Source organism: Amborella trichopoda, chromosome 8, assembly GCF_054954075.1.
Source record: "Amborella trichopoda isolate Santa Cruz 75 chromosome 8, AtrichopodaSantaCruz75HAP2 v2.0, whole genome shotgun sequence".
Lineage (NCBI taxonomy): Eukaryota > Viridiplantae > Streptophyta > Magnoliopsida > Amborellales > Amborellaceae > Amborella > Amborella trichopoda.
Window position 1 is genome coordinate 45,534,583 of NC_142343.1, and position 24,092 is coordinate 45,558,674.

A 24,092-nucleotide genomic window follows, 5' to 3' on the forward strand; every position below is an offset into this window, starting at 1 on the left:
TATCGAGAAATGTGGTTTTACTGTTGAAATCTTTGTGGTAGCCTTAAAATATATTTTTATAGTTATTTATAAAGCTCAAATCTTAAAAAATAGAGTAGATAAACATATTTATGAAAACTTGAAACCTTTGAAAATTAATGGTTTAAAAATGCATTACAAAACACATTATTTTCAAAATTTGAAATCCATTTATTTTTCATGTACATACATCTTGATGTCGAGATGATCAATTTGAAGATATTTGAGCATCAAAACAGTTTTTTTTTCTGGTAAACTTTTTGAGGTAGGCTCAAATTTGATCCTTTATATATATATATACTTTTCTCATATTTAAATCTTTTAAAAATGGGCAGTTTGGATAATATATTGTAAGAGATACCTTTGTTAGAATTTAAAATATTATTTATTATTATATCCACGTGTCTTGATGGGGAGATGATAGATTTTTGAAGATCTTAGCAATCAATCATGCAGGGAAAAGGTTTTTCAACGTCGGAAAAACCTTGTAGGGGGATTTTGAAATTTGAAGTGCACCTTATTTCTAATTTTCTATAGCATAATAACGTTTTTATTTATTTTGTAAGCGGTTACTTCGCGTCACCCATGGGCGAGGGGCGCCATCCGGTGAAGTGACAATATGCATACTACCTCCGCCGCTGTGAATGCATGATGCATTCTTTAATATTAATCAAGCGGCTATGCTGCTAATAAGCAACTAGCAAAGGTACACCTCCTTTTTTCTGAAATTTCCTTTTGCCTCATGCCTCTTTACTATCTTATCTTTGATTTTAATCCTCCCTTTCTTTTTCTTTTTCGTATGTTTCTCTATTGGGTTTCAGGCTTTCAGCTAATTTTACTCTAATAAGTTAAATACCCTTCATACCTGTTCTTGATTTATGGATTATTAAGTGGCTGTAACTATGATTTCTCCTGAGCAACATGCTTATTTTATTCTTTACTTTGAATCAGCACGTCGACACTAAATGCTTCCTTTTTCTCTTCTATCTACTTCTCTCAGCCTCACCTTTTCTTTTCTTTTTGTTATGAAGAGCACTCATTTTTCATGTATTTTTTAGCTTGTGTCTTAATTCTGAAATGGCTCTGAGTGTTGTTTTTCGGATACCATTTTGTGCAGATATAGAAGTAGCCTTGCTGCTTATTTTGCACTCAGTTAGATGCTTATTTGTCTTGGTTTTATGTTTTGAATTGAGTTCTGAGAGGTCCAAGTATTAATCCTGGACTCTAGGGTTTCATTAGTGGACGAGGTTAAAATGGTTCGACGTTGTTGGACATTTGTTACTTCTTCAATTGTAAATTCCACTGAATGATAGTTTGAAAAAATTCATTTCTTCTCCTCTACTGACAATTTTCTTGTTTTGCACTTTAACTTATACCACTAAATGCAGTTAGATTTCCTTTGAGGTTTCTTAGTTCTTCTCTTATTGTCTTTAATTTCACTCTCGTTTTCTGGCTACTAGCTATTTCACTATTGATTAATGTATGCCACAATTGGGTCTTTACTGTAACTCAGTACTCCAAACTGTCACTTTGGCAACTGCTTCAAGCCTTAGATTGATTTTTCATGAATCTTTGCTTGTGTTTTGCGTGCAATTCTGAGCACCACTATTTTACCACAGGCAAAATGGAGGGTTTGTCTTATTTTCAAGGAACAAGGACATTGAACACACTGAGCGATCAAACTGCCTGGGTTTTATCTGTTTTTGCTGGCATCCTCATGTGCAAAATTGTAAGTATTTGATGTGCGAATCCACACTCCCTCACTTGTGAGATTTTAATGTTCCATTTATACTTTAGTATGCTTGGATCTAGCGGATCAAAATCTGATTCAGACTCGCCCAAGTTACTTAGACTCTGTAGACTGCCAAGTCTGGAATCAAACCCATGGGAACCAGCCGAGTCTGGCCATTCCTGATATTATATTATTATTATTCAGGACTGGGGTGACTCTACCTGGTCCCCGCTTTGCACCACTGCTTGGACAATATGTTATCTTTCTGGGATCTTCATCCTAAGAGGGATTCAATTTTTCTCCTGTATTGGTATGCATTTGTTTTTATATGTCAAGTTGCAAAAGCTGAAAGTCTACATTGTTAGCGTATGTTTCTTAGCAGAGGGTTGTGCCATTTAAGGTGCGTACAGACTCCCTTAAACTTCTCGATTATGGGGTACTGCTCTATGTTGGATAGCATTCCTAAGATTGTGTCAGGATGTATATTATAACATCTTATAATCCTTTTCTAGTTTGTCGCACTTCTAAAAGTTGGTGTTTCTTATATGTCTGTTTGTGTCTCTTCCCCATATTATAATTTGCATGCTGCAAAAAACAGTCATGACTGGCAAGTTACATTAGGATTTATCATTAATCATTTTCTCAGCCCTCCGGGCTATCATTGTCATGATCTTTATCAAAACACATATGGAAGATCAACTACTTAAGATATTACCCTTTTTCAACGATTCCCACTCATGATCATGTATTCTTTAATGGGATTATGAAATTAAACCAAACGAATTGAGTGAAGTGTTAAATAGATAGTTCATCTCCTCATTGTATTTTGATAATTTCCCTTTCTGTCTCTCTTTTTTCTTTTTTTTTGGGGTTGAGGGGTTGGTTTCAGTTTGGGAAATGGTTTCCTTTGGGATTTAGTACAATCTATTTAAGGTGTTCGGGACTCTTTAGACCTTGAAAAAAGGGGGCTTGGGGATTCATATGCACCATTGTCTAAAACAGTCTAGAGGATCGGGGCTTGTTAAGGCTTCCTTTGACTTCCCGAACTTCATATGGCTGAGATTGTGTGCTATAATCTCTTCAATGGTCTGGGATGAAGCTTGTCTAGAAGCATGTGATTATATTGTGCCCTTTTTCATGAGGAACTCCAACAGTTTAGCCAGAAAAAGAAGTTCAACTGTCTGCTGTGATATGTAAGCGATAATTGTCCAACGACCTATTATCTGCCGGACAGATGGTGCTCTGCGCCTCCATTTCTCACCTTATCTCTATTGCCCTTTAACCTTTACCATGTTTGACAATGAAGGGATACCTTCAATGGGTTTAATTATAGGGTTTTACGGTGATTGCTATGATAATGCTGACTATAGATGCCTTGGGAAATTAGTCTGCAAAGGATATTGTGTTTTTCCTTAGTTTGTTCATCTGTGTGAGGTTACTAGAGAACTTGGTTTGGAGCTGGTGTATGTTGTTGATTTATTTGCATACTCTCAATGATTCAATATTGGGGAACTTTGGTCTTGGGTTTTTTGCATTTAAGGTGTTGTCTTAGGCTGTCCATCTTAGCCTTCTATATAAATCTGAGGGCATGAATGAAGACACATTCTTGGAAAAGTTAGAAACAAAAGAAGGTTCAAATTAGCAGGAAGGTCCGCACTATCATAGGTGGGGTTTGGAATCCTTGATTATTCTTCTCACTCCTTGTCCTTGAAGATCCTTGATGAAGGTTCTAGACCATTACCAAAATCACCATTGTTGAGGAATAACAGGAGAGTGTTAATAACTCAGAGGTATAAAGATCCGAATGTTAAGGAGAAGTTATAGGAAAACAAACACTTTACCCTTTTGAGGCGACAGAATCAGAGGGCCAAGATGATTATAAATTGAAGATGGTGTGAGATTAGCATCATTAGATGTTTGGAAGTGTAGTGTCTTTGAAAGTATTAAAAGCTGGCTGATGATGATGCTTTCCAGGGAATCCAACTGGGTGAGATGAATGATGACCGAAACCTCATGATGGTCTCATTATTATGCATATGTAAGAGACTCAGACAACATGGTATACTCCCTTGGTGCCCTCTTAAAATTAATTTTTGTTTATTGCAGCAAAAGATGATCCATTTCTTATAGGTAGTTAATGGTATATGAAGATGAAAGTATTCAGCTTTCATTTGTTTTATGTTTCATGATTTCCAATTTAATGGACTACATGTGGCTTGTCTACTGATGCAAATTGCATCGAGACTTGCAAGAATTCAACACACATTTATTTATTTATTTATTTAACTTTGATTTTTAGGGATATGGGTAGTTTTTTTAATCTTTTATTGGGGTAATTTAGGAGTTATAAATGAAGGGGTTAAAAGGAGTTTTATTAATTGTGGTGGGTAGTTAAGAAAGTTTCTAATTACTTTTAGGATAAATGTGGCTCTTTGGTTGGTTAGGATTTTATTTGTTAGATTAGCTTTGGAGTTACATGAGAGAGAAACTTGATGAGGGCGTGAGTTAAAAGGATAACTCCTACATTCATAGGAATTATGAGATTGGGGGAGATTATAGTTGACGTGAGTTAGAGAGGAGGGTAACTCCTACATTCATGGGAATTATGAGATTTGGAGGAGATTGTGGGTGACGTGAGTTAGAGACAGACAGACGTGGGGTTGGGACTTGGGAAAGAGATCCTAGAAAAGTGGATCTAAGAAGAGAGAAAATAGAAGAGTTAGAGATTGAGTAAATAGGTAGGTGTGTAATTTAAAGATGGCAAATATTTCCTAAAAGTTTTGTAGTGGGATAGAAAGATGGATATCTTTTCAATTTTATTTTATTTTCATTGCTTGATGCTTGTACAAAAAGGAAGTGGGAAGCCCTATTGGGGGATACTTGAATAGTTTTTCAGATAGTTTGTTTATGACTGAAGAAAGATAGCTTCCACTTCTCATGGCTTGATTTACAGCCATATTTTTCCCTCTAGTATTGTTGAATTTTTACTTGTTTAAGATCGAAAGAAGGCTGGATTTAATTTCGTGGACCCCTTTTGCATCATTTGGTATCAGAGCATGGTTTGAAAAGGGTTAGCGACTACGATGGATGGTTGCGGAGGTCGCAACTGTAGGAATGTTGAGCATGACCAAATACACAAGAAAATCGACAACTTGATGGAGATGGTTGAAAAGTTGTTGTTAAAAGAAAGATTACAACAACGCATATCGAACAAAATGAGGTCTACGGTGTTCGATCCATATTGTGCGAGTTCTATTGTAGATCAGCGTAGATCAGAGCGCGAGTCTGAGTGGGAACGGCCTGATGTTATGCTTGATCACACTTATAGGTTTGATGCACGATGGCATTGACGGGAGCATGAATGCATGGAAAAGTTGGGTGATCAACAACCCCAAAGCCGATGTCATTGGCATAGGGGAGTAGATCAAAATCAGTGTCGAGACGAGCAAAGAAAGAATTTTCCTACATCCAGATCGACCACTAGAGCTGGAGCATCCCAAGTTAGGAGATTGACGCCTCCAACTTGGGGAGTTGTTGTCCCTACGACAAAATCTGAGCATCACAGAAATAAACAGAGAAAGGTATGTGATTTCTTGATAAATGAAAATACTAAGTTTTCCACAGGAGAGATTGATGCTTTCAAAGACACAAAGGGTCCTAAATCTAATGAGAAAAGAGTAGACGTATTTATAGATTAATCTGCTGAAAAAATAGAGATAATTGAGGATATGCCTGGCATTTTTATTGATGAAAGTATGGAGGATTCTATGTCTGATAATGAAGAAATTCTCCATTGTATTGATCAGAAGGAAATGTTAACTTTTAACATCATTTCTATTAAAGACAATGTTGGATTTTCAAATGATTCCCTCCTTGTGAACATGAAAGAGCAACCCCTAACTACAATGAAAAAGGATTTCGGATTAGTTGAGAAAGTAGAGGTAGTGGTTTGTGATCAAAGCGCAATGTTGATGATTAGATATGAACCATCTTTGTTGTCATTGAGTGAGGAGATTCCACTCAAGTCTTCGAAAGAGGAGGGTGTGGCTCTACTCTCTATATGACAACCTACAGATAAAAGCGATGTTGAGGACAATGCTAGTAAAGACATTGTTTCTCTTAATTTCTTTTCTGATTTTGAGAGACCATGGGAGTTGCATACCAAGGAACTAAAGTTGTTTTCAGCTTGGTTTCTTAACAATATCTTTGACATAAGTAATGTCCACCTTGAAGTTGATAATGATGTCCTCAATAATGGGTTGAACACATGACTTATCTTAGTTCATTTCAAAATTCATGGCCAAATTTTCTCAGGTTTCTTTGATAATGGTTACAACTTTTGAAGGAGATGAAGACCCATGGTTTTCGACTTTCTTATTCTACTCTTGTTGGTGCTTACATATTAGAGTGGTGCAACAGAGGTACAAAGAGTATAATAGCTATTAAGAAAATATGTGGTAAAGCTACGATGTGTGGATTCATTAGTGACCCTTGCATTGCCAATGCACTTTAATCACCCCTTTGCAAAGTCGGTAAGCTCCTTGCTACAAGCTTGATGCTTGATTCTATGAATTATAGTGGGAAATATTTTTGTGAGGTTGGTTTGAGTGGGATTCTCAAAGGAGGTATGTTTGGACGTGATGTAAAAATCTTACCTCTTTTGATTTGTCATGGTTTTAGATCAAGTGATTTTGCTTTTCCTATTGTTTTCAATGCATGTGCATGCTTGAGTCCAAGAAATTCAGTCTTTGGTGCTCAAGCTTATGGCTTGAATATTAACTTGCGTTAGACACATTTGTTTTATTGGGGCCTGCATGGTCTTCTACTGAAATTTTACTCAACAAAAGTGGCAACAATTGTAATTATCTAATAAATGGGGTTTTAAGGCAAGGGCTTGGCCTTCAACCACATTGGCTTGGTCTCTCACAATTGGCTTATCCTTTGATGGCAGTAAAGGAGTTGCTTTAAGTTTTGTCACACGCTTGTAGCTTCAAGTGTGAGAATGTACGAGCTTTTTGTTGATCCATGTTTGAATCCTGTTGGGTCTTCTAATAAACTAAGTGCAGCTTATGTTTATGTGAGAGCCAAAGATGCTGGTACTTATGAAATGACTTATACAGCTTGGGTCTTTATTATTTGAATTTGCAATTGGAAGTTGCTAATGGTTTGTATGATGTTTGAACCTCACTTTCTGGAAGATTTTTGAGACTCAGTAAAGTTTGCAACTTATGCTGAAATCATGGAGTCAGTTGGTATTTGCTTATTTCCATGGCAGTTCTTTCAAGACCAGACATGGGAGAAAGCTTCTTCAATCATGAATCAAACTTCTTTGGTTGGAAACAATGCTTCTTCTTCCACAAGGAAGGCTGATTTTGATCCCTCAATTAGCAATTTGTTTTGCAGCATACATGCCGAATGGAGGACCATCAAAAGGTGCATCCCAGAAGTTCAGCTTCATACCTTACAAAGAACATTTACGTGGAGATGTTGGACTTCATCATCAGCTAAGGGAAGTTGATGATGCCGCAACAAAAACTTGAGACTAGTTTTTTTTCCAACTGGGGGAGTATGATGCAAACTGCATCGAGACTTGTAAGAATTTATTTATTTATTTATTTAACTTTTATTTTTAGGGATATGGGTAGTTTGTTTTATCTTTTATTGGGGTAATTTTAGGAGTTATAAATGAAGTTGTTAAAAGGAGTTTTATTAATTGTGGTGGGTAGTTAGAAAGTTTCTAATTACTTTTAGGATAAATGTGGCTCTTTAGTTCGTTAGGATTTTATTTGTTAGAGTAGCTTTGGAGTTGCATGAGAGAGATTAGGGCGTGAGTTAAAAGGATGACTCCTACATTCATGGGAATTATGAGATTTGGGGGAGATTGTAGTTGACGTGAGTTAGAGAGAAGGGTAACTCCTACATTCATGGGAATTATGAGATTTGGAGGACATTGTGGGTGATGTGAGTTAGAGAGAGAGAGACGTGGGGTTGGGACTTGGGAGAGAGATCCTAGAAAAGTGGATCTAAGGAGAGAGAAAATAGAAGAGTTAGGGATTGAGTAAATATGTAGGTACGTAATTTAAAGATGAGGAATATTTCCTAAAAGTTTTATAGTGGGATAGAAAGATGTATATCCTTTCAGTTTTATTTTATTTTCATTGCTTGATGCTTGTACAAAAAGGGAGTGGGACGCCCTATTGAGGGAGACTTGAATATTTTTACAGGGAGTTTGTTTATGAATGAAGAAAGATAGCTTCTACTTCACTTGGCTTGATTTACTGCCATATTTTCCCCTCCAGTATTGTTGAATTTTGTTTGTTTAAGATCGAAAGAAGGCTGGATTTAATTTCCCAGACTCTTTTTGCATCATCTACTACCAAGATTGGGTTTACAATCAATTTTATTTGTCCCTGGTGATTGAGGGCTCTCTCTTCGGATGAGCATCTAGTATTCTTAACTTCTTAACTTGTCGCCTTGAAATCGTATTTATGATGTCTTGACTAAGACCTTGGATAAATTTGTTAACGTTTTGACAGCTATAGCATTTGAACCAAAATGTGGTTAGGCTCACGATTGTTAGTCTATCTGGTTATCTAGTTGACAATGTGTAGGTAGTCCTTGTAAGCCTATAGCTAGATATCTTATTGGATAATTGATTTCCATCTTCTTTTAAGAAAATATAGAATACATTAACGCGTGTCTTCCTTTATTTGCATGTACATGCCATAATGCCTGATTTTTTAATTGGGCCAAATTAGATTGAGGTTTATTACCTTGTTCTAGAAATTTTATGGATACCATCAGTCATTTCAGGAGTTTCTTGTGGTTAATCAGTGTTCCTTATTTACTTTTAAGGTATATGAGATTACAAATCAAATCAGCTTGCTTTTCTTCAAGGCATATGGCAAACTAAGGGATTCACAGAAGATTGAATGGTGTAACCGGTAATATTTAGTTTCTAAACATGGAAGTTACTTCTTTTCTTTCATTTTGAGATCTTGTAAAAGGACTCGATAAATTTTATCATGCAGGGGTATCTCTACAGCGCATGCAATCATTGTATCCATTGGCGCTTTATATCTCCTTCTATTTTCAGATCTCTTCCAGGATCGTTCTCATGATGATTTGATTGTATACAGGCATTCGACTCTTTCTAATATGATGTTAGGGGTAAGTTATTGTTAATGTGAAAGCATTGTTAATGAATTATTGCAATGAAATAACATTGTATTGGTATTGAATATTTGATGAAACTTACACTTGGTGTGTCATAGGGTGTTAGAAAGGGGTTTGTACAAAACTTTAGAGCTGTGAAAGACTCCTTAGGAGGAGGGTCTGCAAATATTGAGGCTTGCTCTTGTGACGCCATCTTTAGCTAGGTTTTCTGCCACAGCATTGCCCTCCCCCTAAGCATGCATGTAGGAATTAATTAGGCTTGTGTTAATAATATTATATTGTTAACTTTTTGGACAAATATAAGGATGTCCTAAGTCCTAACTACAATGAGTCTTGGACGATCCAACCTTTTGGACAAATATAAGGATCTCCTGACTAAAATGAGTCTTGGATGATCCACTCATTCACCCAATCTCTACTCGCGCATATTTTTTCCTTTTTCTTTCCTTCTTGAATTATTGTAACAGAGAAAAAGTTAGAGATCAATCCAAGAGGCTTTCATTGAAAGGTGAGATCTAACCCTAATTCTATTTCCTTCTTTTCTTGAATATCAAACGCTAATCTATTTTCCCTTCTTGATTTTAGCTCACTTCTCAAACTCTAATATCTTCGACATCATTTCTTAACCTTATCCTTCTTTCTTGATTCTAATTTTATTCCCATCTCTCTTTTACAAACCCTACTCTCCCCTATAACATCTCAATCTCTTTGCTTTTAATCAATGTTATTCCATCTTATTCATTATTCTTTCGAAATCAAATCTGAAATATCTTGGTACTTCAGACTTTATTGATCCTAATTTCACCCTTTTTTCTTTTGGGTGTAGATCAGCGGGACATCGTTTCCCTTCCCATAGTAGGAGTGGAACTCAAGACTTCTCCTTTTGATTGTCTTAAACTCACAAATTAGATCTTGCCACTTCATATACTTTCTTCACTTCATCTCACACCAACTCCTTTGTTCTTCTCTTTCATAACTGATATTTTTTCTCTTCCCTCATTCTCCTACTTAATTATGGAGTTCGTTATCTTAAATATAAGAGAATAGACAAGAAACCCCATGACCCAACGAGTGACCTAATTCTTAGAAAAACCTAACTCTGGAAATCTCTGTTGGCTAGAGGAATCCCGTTCCATCATTCAACACGCTCCCGCATATGGTCTTTATTAAATTGGATTCTAACAACTTCATATTCTGGAAGTGCCAAACTGTTGCAATCTAGAGTGGCTTAAAACTGATGGAACATCTTGATGGAACCTTGCCTTCTTCCCCAACACTCATTAGAAAGTGATTATACTTAAAGATCGCACGAAAGAGATGAAACCAGTCTCCAACTTTGATTATGAGAATTTGTTTGCTTTAGACTAGTCCTTAATTGGTTGGCTAAGTTCCACTCTTTCCCAAGACATTTCGTCTCAAGTGGTAGGTGTTTGGTCAGCCAAACAACTATGAGATCTTCTCCACGAACTTTATTCTCAATCATCTAAGGCAAGGGTGATGCATATTCTCCGTCAACTCCAAACTGTAAGAGAGAGATAGCGTGTGCTTCAACGAGGTGAATGGACTTCGTGACCAAGTAGTGGCCATTGGCTATGAGGTTAGTGATGATAGGTTCTCTACTTTCTCGGAGGATTGAGTGAAGGGTAGGACATGTTTGTCACATTGGTTATGCGTAGACCATTTACCCTTGGTTTCAATGAGCTTTGCCCTCTCTTACTGCAGCAGCCGTGTTCAAGAAAATCTGTTGAAGGTAAAGGAAGAGAATCATGATGCCTTAATGTTAATTCTTATTACTCTTAACCTTTCTATTAGATGCAGTGGAAGGGGAAGAAACAACTGCAGCTATGGACACTGTCGATTCTGTCCACTTAACCAGCATTATGGAGATCTAGGATATGTTAGTCACAAGTTGCAACAATCAGTCACAAGGACATTACTCGAAGAATTTTACCGTTGCCCTTTTAGCATGCCTATGCCAACCAACAACCCCATTACATGTTAGCTTTCTACGGAAAAAGGAAGCACACTGCCTTCCTCTATTTTCTAGATATGATCAATGTTTCAAAGTAATTCCGCTGCCTTAAGACATTCAGTTGCCAATTTGAGCATATCACAACCCCGAACAGCTTCCTTACCACTGCCCTCAAATGCTGTTGAATTATAGATACATGGGCTACCAATCATGTGACGTTTGATGCTGATAGGGAAAGTCAGTACAAGGGATGCCACTCTACTCCCCATCGTTGGCATTGGAAATACTGTTCTCCTCTCTTTTGGTTCATTTTCTTTTCCTAACTTTTCTTTTTTGGGTTCTAAAATTTCAATGAAATCTTTTTACCTTGTCTCAATTATCTGATGATTTGAAGTGTTTCTCTGTATTTGCTCCTAACTCTGTGTTTTTGAAGGATCTTTGCCTGAAGGGCAACACTCCCTGAGGGAAAACGGAAAGGGCACCTGTACTTTATCGAGAAACTTTCATCCTCGAGAAATTGTATCGAAAGAAAAGAAGCCTCGTGTCTTTCTAAACTTTAAGACTTCCTCTCCAAAAATGAAATTGAGCAAGAGCTTTCATAAGCCACAAGAAAATGGTGTAGTGGAAAGCAAACATCGACATATAAGAGAGGCAACCCTATGTATAATGCATGCCAGGGGAGTCCCCAAACCTATTGCGAGTGAGGCTTTTAACACTGTGATGCGTGTTATTAATCAGTTACCTTCCACGAATACTGGTGATAGTCTCAAGGCCCAATGGAAAGAATGTTGTGGGGTTGAATTGGGTGTATAAAATGAAGTATAAGGCAGATAGTCATTTTGAAGTTCAAAGCAAGACTAGTTTGCAAAGGGATATAATCAAGAATACAAGCTAGACCATCATCATCATCATCATCCAAAACTTATCCTAATTATTTGGGGTTGGCTGCAAGCTAGACTATGATGAAACATTTAATCCTGTAGTCAAAATGGGCACAGTTAGAGTTATTTTATCCCTTGCATTAGCCGATGATTGGGAGAAATTCCAGATTGATGTTAAAAATGCATTCCTAAATGGGGACCTGAAAGAAGTATATATGAAACCGATTAAATCGAGAGATGTGTGGCTTGAAGAAGGCTTCATGAGCTTGGTTGGATAGTTCTAAAGTAATTAGTATGACTTTTAGAGAACCCCATTGGATCACTCATAATTTATTCAATGTAATGGAGAAGATATCACCATTCTACTATGTTAAAATACATCACTCTAGTTGGCTGAGAATCACAAAGTGTAAGGAAGATCAAGAATTAGGAGAGAGAAGGTTGGAGACCGATAGAGAGATGAGAGAGATGAGAGAGATTAATGTGATAAAGAGGGGAAGAAAAGAGAGTCATGTGGTGTCTACTTGAGCCCCACGCCCCACTTTTATGTATGTTTATTAGCAATAAAAAAAAATGAAAGTACAAAAATATCCCTTACGTAAGGGAAACGATAAAACTGTTTGCAGGGACAAACTAAAAAACATAGAGGAAAAATTTAATTATTCACAACACTCCTCAAGTTGGTGCATGGATATCTATCATGCTCAGTTTGCTTAAAATCATTTTTAGTCGAGGTTTTCCCACAATTTTGGTAAGAATTTATGCTAGCTGGTCTTCAGTTTTAACATATGGAAGAAAAATTTCCTTGGTAGCAACCCTTTCTCAAATGAAATGATGATCCACTTCTATATGCTTCAATCTATCATGTTGGACCAGATTTTGGGCTATATTGATGGCTGCCTTGTTGTCACAGTACAAAACATTGAACCAAGTTCTCGTGAGAGAATTTTTAGCCAAAGTAATTCACATGAAACATGAGCCATGAGCCATGGATCTATACTCAATTTCCGCACTTGATCTTGTTACTATTGATTGATTTTTACTCTTCCAAGTCACACGATTCCCTCCAACAAAAGTACAGTACCCCGATGTTGATCTTTGATCTATAATAGAAGTATAGAACCAGCCCAGTCTGCATCTATATAGGCTTAAACTCATAAATGCCCATGATTAACAAACAACAACCCTCTCCCGGGTGATAATTTTAGGTACCTGAGTATTTGACAAGCAACCTCAAGGTGGATGGTTTGTGGGGAATGCATAAACTGACAAATCACATTAAACAACATATGCAATGTTTGGATGTTTAAGCGAAAGGTATATTAGTCGACCACTAAACTTTGAAACATACCCACATCCTTGAGAGCTTCTCCCCTTGTATCATCAAGCTTGTTTTGCCCCAAGCTTTCCAATTTCCTCAAGTAGATCCAATATATACTTCCACTGAGAGATGAAAATTCCTCCTTTTGACCTGGCTACTTCTATTCCAAAAAAGAACTTCGGTGGGCCTAGATCTTTGATTTCAAATTCTCTTACCAAAAAAGTCTTAAGTTGCCGACTTTCCTTAGGACAATTACCTACAGCAATATCATCTATATATACAATTAGGACTGTGGTGTTGGTCTTGGTATGTCTAATAATAAAGTATGGTCAGCATGACTTCGAGTATACTTGATTCTTTTGGACAGCCCCACTGAAACTCTCAAACCAAGCCTAAGGAGATTGCTTTAGTCCATAGATGGCCTTTCTCAGTCTACACACTATCCCTTCACATTCAGGTGCAAGAAACCTAGGTGGAGGTATTATATACATATCTTCCTGTAATTCCCCATGAAGGGATGCATTCTTGACATCTAACTGATGCAAAGGTCACTCCAAGTTACCGTTAAATACAGAAGTACTCAAACGGAATTCATTTTAGCTACAGGAGAAAATGTTTTCTGGTAGTCTATTCCATAAGTTTGAGTAAACTCCTTGGCAGCTAGTCTCGCTTTGTACTTGTCAATGGCACCATCAGCTTTGTGCTTTATTGTGTAAACCCATTTGCAGCCAACTGACTTCTTTCCTTTGGGAAGGTTTACGGTTTACCATCTAATTATCCTTATCTTCTTACACATAGCCTCCTTCCACTTAGGGTGAGCTAAAGCTTTTGTAACACAGAAAGGGATAGAAACGGAAGACAAAGAGGACACAAAAGCACGGTAGGAAGGAGACAAGGACTCATAAGACATGTAATTGCTAATTGGGTGAGCAGTACAAACTACGTTTAGCTTTCTGTACAGCAATGGGCAGATCCAATTGTTCACACTGAGAATTGATGAAAGTAGACTTAGGATTACTTGGATCAGAGGTACGAGGCTGATTCCGAGGCATGTCAGCTATGGTGGTCTCCACTTCTTTTTGTTTCTATCGAATATAACCTTTAATTCCTTTTTTCGAACTCCGACGTCACAAGACTACCCTCTTGTGTCCTTGATTAAAAAAATAGGAACAAGAAGGGGAACATGAGAGCTCTCTTGCACATGGTCCTCCCCCTGAAAAGAGGTAGGGAAGAAAGTAGTAGGCTCAAAAAAGGTTGACATCCATTGAAACAAATTTTTTCTCAGATACTGGATCATAGCATTTGTAACCTTTTTGAGATGAAGGATAATAGAGGAAATACATTTTATGGATTTAGGGAACTTTATATGATTTTGACCAAGGACATGTGTAAAGCAAACACAACCAATGACCTGTTGAGGAACACTAAAATGTGGACGATCAAGATGGAATAGTTTATAGGGCAATTTATAGTTTAGAACACGATAGGGCATTCGATTGGTGAGATAGGATGCAGTAAGCACAACTTTAAATCAGTACTTCTTGAGTACATTTATACTCAAGAAAAGAGCATGGCTCACTTCTAAGAGGTGTCTATTCTTTCTTTCGGCCACCCCATTTTACTGTGGGGTATATGAGCAAGAATGCTAATGTTCTATGCCCTGTTCTTTAGTATGGGACAATAACTCTCGACTGCAATACTCTTTACCTTGATCTGATTTGAATACCTTAATTTTAGTGCCAAACTAGTATAATCATCTTATGAAAGACCTTAAAGATTTTAGCACTTCGTCGTTGGTCTTCATAAGATAGATCCATGTACACCGAGAGTAATCATCCGCAAAATAAACAAAATATCAATAACCAAAAATATAAGTTGATAGGAGATGTACCCTACACATTAGAATGAGCACTAGCAAAAGGAACGATACTGCTATTATTAGAGGGAAAAAAAGAGTTTCTACAATTTTGAAAGTTCACAAACTTCACATTGAATCTCTGACACATGCAGAAGTAAACAACTTAGGAAATTGAATTTTTAATGACTGAAAAGACAAATGACTAAGTCGGAGATGTCACTACCAAATCCAATTTTTATCAACTGTACTAACAGACTGAAGAGCTCGAGGAGTAGTAGGCGGGTCAAGAATGTAGTGACGACCAACTTCATGACCACTACTAATCTTCTTCCTTGTATCTAGGTCTTGAAAAACACAATAGGAAGGAAAGAAGGCTACAATTTAGACACTTGGTAATACTACTAACAGACATTAGGTTTGTACTACAACTAGGAACATGAAGAATTAATGAGAGAGACAATCGAAATGAAATATTTATAATTCCTTTACCATCAATGGACGAGAAAGAACCAAACCCGACTGCATCAAATCTGCGGTTATTTTTTGGGTCTTGAACCGCAATTGTTTCAAACACTTATTAGCCTTAGACTTCCATCTTAACTAGTAGGCATTTCTCTCTCCTAGGCCAAACGGCACCCCTCGAGTGTGCCTTTGGCGACCTTTGGAACCGGGTAAAACCAAACTTAATTTTGACAGTTACTCGCTTGGCAACCTAGGACCGGCTGACTTAGGGGGCATCTTCAAAAACCACGACGGTCTCTCCCTATTCTCCTTTGCCAAACCTATCGGTCGAGCCAATTCCACTATGGCGGAAGCTCTTACCCTTTTGGAAGGTCTCAAAAACTTCAATCCTCTTTGGAGCAATGAACTTGTCGTGGAAGGAGACTCTAGAAATGTCATCCTTTTGGCCTCGGGGTAGGCCACATCCCCCTTGGAGACTCGCTCATGTTTTTGATGAAATCTTAGACATCTGAAGGCAGATTCCCACCTCATGGATGCATACTTGGCAAGAGGTGAACCACACAACAGACTCTCTTGTTAGGGAAGGAGCAGCTCTGTCAGGAGCTTAGAGATCTCCAAATTTTGGGTTATTGGTCTTTATGTTTTGTGACCACATGAATGTATAGAATTTTTTGTCTACTTACCACCCTCTCACTGGTTTTTGTATAGAGCTCCCAACTTGTGGGCAGCCTATTTTTTGATACCTTGTACAACATTACTTTATACAGTAGTGAATAATTATTTTTTTTTAAAAGGATGAGAAAGAACCATCAACAATTCTAACTTTGTCTCTACCAGAACAAAGAGAATAAGAAGAAAACAAAGGAGCCATACCAGTCATATGATCTGAAGCGCCACAATCAATGATCCAAGACTGTCTAGAAGGATAAAGAGAGACATGGTTACCAAAAGCATGAATAACTGAGTGGGCAAAGGATGATGCCGAGGAAGTGGATGGGCCATCTAACTGTGCAAACGGCCAACAAAGGCTCTCATTTTCCTCCTTGGGAACCGATGTCATCTCCTTTTGGACAGAAGGTGAGTGTGTAACTACATTGGGTTGTACCTAATCTGTATTAATATTTGCTAAACCACCAGTGGATGAAGCATTATGTGCATTGAATTGCCCAGGGCGATTGAATTTTGTAGGTCTACCAATTAAATCCCATCAATTCTCCTTAAGATGACCAATCCAACCACAATGATCACACTTTAACTTACTTTGGGAGCTCCTTTTCCAAATTCTCTGCAATGATGCAGATACAAGAGTAGAACGATCTAGTGGTTGCATAGGCAACAGGGTACTCTTTCTACTTTCTTCACTTTGGATAAAGGAGTGTACTTGATTGAGAGATGGAAGGGTACCCTGACTAAGAATTTGAACCCTAGCTCAAGCTCCTCCAGCCAAAAATGTAAAAATATGATTTTGTTCCACAAACTCGTTGTACTTATCCCATCTTGCTTACAGACTGGTTTAAACATCTGATAATGATCTAAGTCCTCCCATAGATTGCGAAGTCAAGAAAAATATGCAGCTAGAGACTGCTCCCCTGTTGAAGATGGGATATCTCCTTTCTCAATTGGTACACCCGGGACACATTCTTGCTTTGGGCATATGCTTGGTGTACCAAGTCCCATATTTCTTTCGTAGTCCGAAGAAACAGAAAACCCATACTGATTGAGGGTTGCATTGAGTGTGATAACCAAGACATTACAGTCAAGTTTTTAGTTTCCCACTTTTCATATGAAGGACCTGTATCTTCAGGTTCAACAACTTTGCCAGTTATGTATCCCAACTTTCCTTTATCACCAATAACCATTTTAGCATATTGTGACCACTCTGAAGAATTGGTTCCATCAAGTCTAACAATAGTAATCTGCGGTCCATGGTTTTCTCCATGGATTTTCATGTGAGTGTTTACACCCTGAGTATTGGTGGTGGTAGAAGAGTGCTTTGAATCACTCTTATTTGGCATATCAGCCACTACACTACAAAAAACCAACCAAAAAGCCTCGTTGATTACCACAAAAAAATAAAAATAAAACTATTGATTATCACAAACAACTACCTGATTTGACACTACCCGGAGATCTGAGACTATCCATACAAGTGATCTTAGTAAAATATGAGTCTTACAACTCATGATAGAGGTGCAATGTATTAAGAAATGTCCAACAATGGTGTTTGACACATAACAATGAATCCCATTCAGTTGTAGAGTTTTTTCGTTTAACATCACAAACTCGACCCAGATGAGGAATATCCTTAAAATTAGGGTTTGACGCACCTCACTAATTTATCAGATCTGTTGTCTGTGAAAATTAGGGTTTGACTCGTCTCAAATTTTCAGACCTGTAATGCATTCCCAATTAATGATACTAATTGTAGGAGAAATGGAGATTGAATTGGATAAGAAGGTAGGCTACCCTAGACTCCCACTTCTAGGGCTCCACTCCGTAGGTGCCCTATTCCAAAGTCTCTTATCTCCATAGGGTCCCCACTCTAATTGAATGCCTCATATTTGTACCCTTAAATATGTACATGGGATATTCTAGAATACACCACAATAGTGGTGAACTCAGAATTTCTTACTCCAAAATTTTTGGCTAAAAAATGCTCTTATAAATATAAAAATGTGTTAACAATAGCTTGTTTGAAGATTTTGAGAAAGGATATTTGTAATTTTAAATTGCTTTAAAGATCCACTCATCATTCAAGAAATCAAAAGGATCTTTTTAAATTTGAAAATGAGTTTTGAATGGATTTTAAAAAGACAATAATATCCTTCCTAAACTACATGAACTATTTATAATCAGAAGTTATTTTTTAGCACATACGGGAATTTTTAAGGAATCAGGCTTTGGTCAAGGCGGTAGCAATGGGGTTTTCATATCTCTACGTCTCAAGTTCCATTCCTATGTAACCTTGTCAAAAAGAAAAACACATAAGGGACTTTTTATGGTAATCAATTTTGGAGTAGTAAATTCTAAATTCACCATTAGTATATTCTAGAATAATCCTATATTAGATTATATATATATATATATATAGATATATACAGCGTTTTAAAAAATGCCGAGTCGAACCGGACTCGCCCGGTTCGACTCGGAAATAGCGAAAAAGGAACCGGATCGCCCAAAAATCGGAAATCGTCCTGTTCTAGAGAGAACCGGACGATTCTGTACAGTGAATCGCCGATTCACTGTACGGAATCGGCGAGTCCGAACAGTGAATAGGCGATTTCGTACGGATTTTTTTTTTTTTTTTTATTTTTTATTTTTTTTTTTTTATTTTTTATTTTTTTTTATTTTTGGTAATCCATGATAGATTTTTTTGTAATCCATGATCGAATTTTTTGGTTTTTTGTAACCCATAATAGAATTTTTTGTAATCCATGATCGAAATGTTTGTTTTCTTTTCTTGTAATCCATGATCGATTTTTTTGTTTTTTTTTTTTTTTTTGTAACCCATGATAGAATTTTTTGTAATCCATGATCGAATGTTTTGTAATATATGATCGAAATGTTTGTTTTTTTTTTGTAATCCATGATCGAAATGTTTGTTTGTTTTTTTTTAATCCATGATTGAATTTTTTGTTTTTTGCTTTTTTTGTAACCCATGATAGAGTTTTTTGTAATCCATGATTGAATTTTTTGTAATCCATGATCGAACTATTTTTTTCTTTTTTTGTAATCCACGATTGAATTTTTTGCTTTTTTTGTTTGTTTTTTTTTGTAATCCATGATCGAATTTTATGTAATCCATGATCGAATTTTATGTAATCCATGATTGAATTTTTTGAAAATTTGTGATTTTTTTTGTTTAATCCATGATCGAATTTTTTTTTGTAATCCATGATAGAATTTTTTTGAAAATTTGTTTTTTTTTTTTTTTAATCCATATTATTCAAAGAGAAAACGAGAGAGATGATGATTCTGAGGCCACCCTATCCCAGCCATATTATTCACATATCGAGTCCCAACAGCAACAGTGTAGGGATGAGCATGAAATACTGTAAATTAAATGCTGAATGGCGGTTCATGCAGGGAAAGAACATATCAATATTCGCATATTCATTCAAAAACATGAAAATTCTTAATGGAGTACCCTCATTTTTTATTGAATTCCTAAAAACCAATATTTATAATGAATTTTAATAATTTTTTCGGATTTTTTTGAAGCTTTATTCTAACCGATTCACCCGATTCCGATCCGGATCGCCGATTCGCCGATCCGGATCGGTTTTTGAAAAGCCCGATCCGGGTCACCGATCCGGTTTTTAAACCATTGGATATATATCATCATCATCATCAAAGCCGTTTCCCTACTATTTAAGATCGGTTATACGAATCCTGGTCCGTCATTCTGCTCTATCAAGGGTCATACCCTCAGTGAGGCCATAAGTCCCCATATCTTTTCTTATTACTTCCAACCATGTCCTTTTGGGCCTATCCCTTGTCTTTTTGAGCATTCTATTTGAACAAACTTGCACATCATAACAGGAGCTATATTGGGTCTGCACTGCACATATCCAGCCCACCTAAGTATACTTTCTCTCTTCTTATAGCCTATTGGAGCCACACCTAAGTTCTCCTGAATGTATTCATTTTGAATTCTATCCCTTTTAGTCTTGCCACTCATCCATCTTAACATCCTCATCTCAGCTAAACTCATCTTATGGGTATGTTGTTTCTTAACCACCCAGCATTCCACCCCATAAAGCAAAGCTGGTCTCATAGTTGTCCTATAGAACTTCCCCTTCAGCTTCATTGGTATGTGGCAATCACATAAAACTCTATTATTACTAAAGTTGAATTCCATATACTGTCTTAATCAGGCTAATTTTAAACCTTTAGATTCTAGAGCATTCCTCCAAAGTTCTTTGTGTCGACACTATTTTGGGTCTCATTGCTTTAAACTATGTCATCCGATCCTTGAAAAAAAGTTCCAAACCTGAAATTCTATCAAACAGTTTCAGGCTAGTTAGGAGTGAAGGGGCTTCAGCCATGGAGTCTGCTGTGCCAGTTTAGGCTACTTAAGGGTGAATTGGCACTCTCTCTCTATCTTGTCAAGTTCTACCATCTCTGAACATTAATGGATGCATCTCGTCTGTAGTTTTCAAGATTTTATTGTTGCGATTCATTGTCTTGATTAATGAATTGTTGAAAGCATTGTGAATATTGAAAATCAGGTAAATCTAATAGCCTAGTGAAAATCATGTGCATTAATTCCTATTGATGCCTATCCTTAGAGCTTTGATATGCTTTAGTGATTATTGGGGACCTTGAAGTATATAGCTGTGTTCCATCAGTTAATGGACCAAGTTACCCAATATCCACACGCACACACACACTGCATTGTTTCTATATTTCACAGCATGGATTTTCGTTTGTATTTTTCTTTTGTTTTGTTTAGGTCAGCAAATTGTATTATCTCTTAATTGGAATTGTAGATTTCATTTAGAAAAATGTAAAAGATACTCTAAATATGTGTGGAAATTTAAAGAAAACATTGTGTGGAAGTATGACCTACACGTTTTACAAACAAACATACACATTTTAACTCCATTCTTTTGGCCAGTGATATTATGAACCTTTTTAAAACATGTTTTACAGAGAAACTTTATGCATAGTTTATCTCCAGTCCGTAGTCCATCCAAATTATGAACCTTCTATGTCTAATGTTTCGTTTCTCTTACATTTTGTCTTCATTCCCCCTGTATGCAACTAAGGATATGATTGAAGTGGGGAGCTTTATAAGGTGAGACGCACAGAAAGTATGGGCTTGTCCTGAACTTCATACGGAGTGTTATATGTAATTGTGGCTTTCTTTCTCTTTGGATTTGAACAGTTCAACTTCTATTTTTTGAGCTGTTTACTTTTTCTAGTTTCATGATGGCTATTTAGACTGCAAGTTTGCCATAATTTTAACTACTTTTTTATTTCTTTTCAAGTTCTCCAGACTTTCCTAGTTGAAGCTTCCCATAAAACAATGATTTTGTAGTTTTCTTTAGACCCTTTCTACTGGGGATGATTTTGTACTTGGGGCTTGAATCGGACGGCTAGCTGTAATTCCATTGTTAGAAATTGTTGATTTTATTTTTAAAATTTGATTACTTGGGCTTCCTTTTTTGAGACATGCACTGTGTGTTAGGACTCCAACCTACAGGATTTGATAAATACTGCCATAATATGATTGCCAGCCACCATATGGAATCTTCTACTTTTCCCTTTTTTTCTATTGATTGCTAACCTCTAAATGGACTCGAGAAAACCTTCCTGAATACTTATCTATGAGCATGCAACTTCCTTGTAATGATCGAATGATCAAGACAGTAATTAGGCAATAATTATGGACTCTTCATTTTCTGACCATATAGAACCAAGCTGAATCCTTCACTTGTATTTGTGACAATGGTTTGATTTTACATTGGTGTCCGTACAGGCATCTATTGGATATTTTCTGTCAGACCTCGGGATGATCCTTTGGCTCTACCCAACTTTAGGTGGTAAAGAGTACGTAAGTATCTGAGTTCACAGAGATGATGAAATGTAAGTAACCGCGAGGGTCTATTGCCAATGCAATTCCTCTTGCTTACCCAATACTTTACTCAGGTCCTACATCACGGGCTGTCCATGTTCTCTATCATTCTCTCTCTTGTTAGTGGTCAAGGGCAGATATACATACTCATGGTTCTCTTTTCTGAGAGTACTACTCCCTTTGTGAATTTGAGATGGTACTTCACAATTACTAAGCTATTATATTTCTATCCTGCTAAGTGATGTTGGTTGTTCTCAAATTGTTTCACTATTGCTGCAGGTACTTGGATGTTGCAGGACAGAAAAGTTTGAAACTTTATCTTTGGAATGGCTTTGCGTTATTCCTTGGGTGGCTGGTAAAATACTAATAATCGTTCCTGGATTTGCTTTTGTTTCTTTTAACTCCCTATGACCATATATCTCAAGGGTGTCACATTATATTCCCACTATGAATATAGTTCTGCCCTTCGTGACCTCAAATACAGCACCAGAAGTTACAGCCCAGTGAAATTTACTTTAGTCCAGTGATGTATGGAAAATTGTATTCCGGTATAGAGGTATACTAGGGCCCATCAATGGGATCGTGTCTCGTTAGGGTTTTCGCCACTTTTTCCATCACCATCTATTATTTCTATTGAACAATAATGACCCAATGAACTACATAAACCATAATCAATTGGTTTGGATAAAAAATATGGATTGGTATCATTAGAGGTTCAGTTGGGGCATGGTCTTGTTAGCTTATGTAGTTCATGATTGAACTTCATCCATGCAGCTCACAATCTGCTTGTCCTTTCAGGTTTGTAGGATTCTTCTGTTTGTTTTCTTCTTCTGGCACATGTACATTCATTTTGATCAGGTTTGCCTCTACTTTGAAATTCAGTTGCATTGCTGGGCTATGTATTTGACATGGAGCTTTATCATGTGTTCCTCACGTCATGATTGACTGTGCAACGCAATTGCAGGTCACATGACATAGGAATGCTCTAAAATGCTAATCTATAAGTAACAGAAGCTGAATTAGCCTCAAATAATCATAGTAATTCATTCATTTAATTGGAATCTCGTCTTTGATTTATGGCACGATCTCTCTTTCCCTCTCTCAAACACACTTGCTACTCTTGCCTAAGAAATGCAAAGACAAGTTTTGTTCATCTTGGTAAATGGGGTTAATGCTAATGTTTGATTTTGAGAGAGGTTCCATTTTCTTCTAAAATGAATCCTCCAGGGAACCTTTGCAGTTCTTTTTTATTTTCATTATCAAACCAATGTACTGAATACTTTTAGTCAAAACTGTTATTGCTAAAAGATTTCTCACTTGTTTTGTGAGATTTCTCTCATTCTTACTTTCTTCTTGCAGGTAAAAAAGATCTCCTCTCTTGGTTTCTATAGCCTTCATACAGTGCCCCCCATTTTAGCTTTGATGAATGTTTTCTGGTTTTGGAAGATCCTCAAGGGCTTAATAAAAACCATTTCCAAATCAAGGCATCAGAGCTGATCTGAAAAGTGGAAAATCCATTTCGTTTGTATCGGTGATTCCATCCATTTAACATGCCTTTTGGCTTTTGGAATTCCAATAATATTGGCACTGTGAATATGATCATGCAGAGAGTAGTTTTTTTTTTATTGAAACCGTGCAGAGAGTAGTTGTTTCTAGGAGAAAAGAAAACGACTGAGAAAAAAGAATAGGAGAAAAAATTCCGACGCTGTGAACTGCAGCAAGATCAAGAGATTTCGAGCTTGCTATTGAGAGCTCCATAGCTCTAGGGGTGTGTGTAGGTGTGTGCTCCTTTTTTGGGTTAAAAACTCGGTTGGTGTGCGGCTAAGCTGTACTCTTAATATTGCCTGAATTTTGTTTTAGAAAATAGAAAGATTGGTCATTCCCTTTCAGATTCCACCCATCCCTAAAATATGGGATTTGGGGATTAGAAAATGGTGCATGTCTAATGGATCTAGCGTCCATTGAAATGGGCAGTCCACATCAGTTGCTGATATAGTAGTTATAAAGTGAAAACATTTTTTTGTATTCCATGTCTCTTGTTTTCTTCTTTTTCTCTCCCCCAAAAAAAATCTTGGGGTCAATATAATGGATT

General features: G+C 36.9%; 1 protein-coding gene across 24 annotated transcripts; it reads left to right on the forward strand.

The window, feature by feature from the left end:
* The first annotated feature begins 424 nt into the window (after positions 1–424).
* LOC18432480 (uncharacterized) lies at positions 425–23,889 on the forward strand. Of its 24 annotated transcripts, XM_088874101.1 has the most exons (10): positions 664–724; positions 1,638–1,747; positions 7,154–7,342; positions 8,606–8,694; positions 8,782–8,920; positions 21,905–21,979; positions 22,075–22,196; positions 22,280–22,355; positions 22,799–22,858; positions 23,360–23,889. In XM_088874101.1, the coding sequence occupies exons 3-10, from the start codon at positions 7,268–7,270 to the stop codon at positions 23,495–23,497; spliced, it is 774 nt and encodes a 257-aa protein (XP_088730227.1). In that variant the 5' UTR covers positions 664–724; positions 1,638–1,747; positions 7,154–7,267; the 3' UTR covers positions 23,498–23,889. The 24 variants fall into 24 exon arrangements, 16 of the variants coding, with proteins under 16 accessions (XP_006842645.1, XP_088730228.1, XP_088730231.1 ...); XM_006842582.4 differs by lacking the exon at positions 7,154–7,342 and having other exon boundaries at positions 425–724; XM_088874102.1 differs by lacking the exon at positions 7,154–7,342 and having other exon boundaries at positions 425–724; positions 23,447–23,889.
* The last annotated feature ends 203 nt before the right edge of the window (positions 23,890–24,092 follow it).

What these genes read in the sequence shown, in the direction of transcription:
- LOC18432480 (XM_020666063.2), top strand. Translation starts at nt 1,583, where the DNA reads ATGAATCTTTGCTTGTGTTTTGCGTGCAATTCTGAGCACCACTATTTT. An exon ending in AAGATTGAATGGTGTAACCG is followed by an intron (nt 8,695 to 8,781) that starts GTAATATTTAGT and finishes TTTATCATGCAG; the next exon opens with GGGTATCTCTACAGCGCATG. An exon ending in CGTTATTCCTTGGGTGGCTG is followed by an intron (nt 22,356 to 22,798) that starts GTAAAATACTAA and finishes TTGTCCTTTCAG; the next exon opens with GTTTGTAGGATTCTTCTGTT.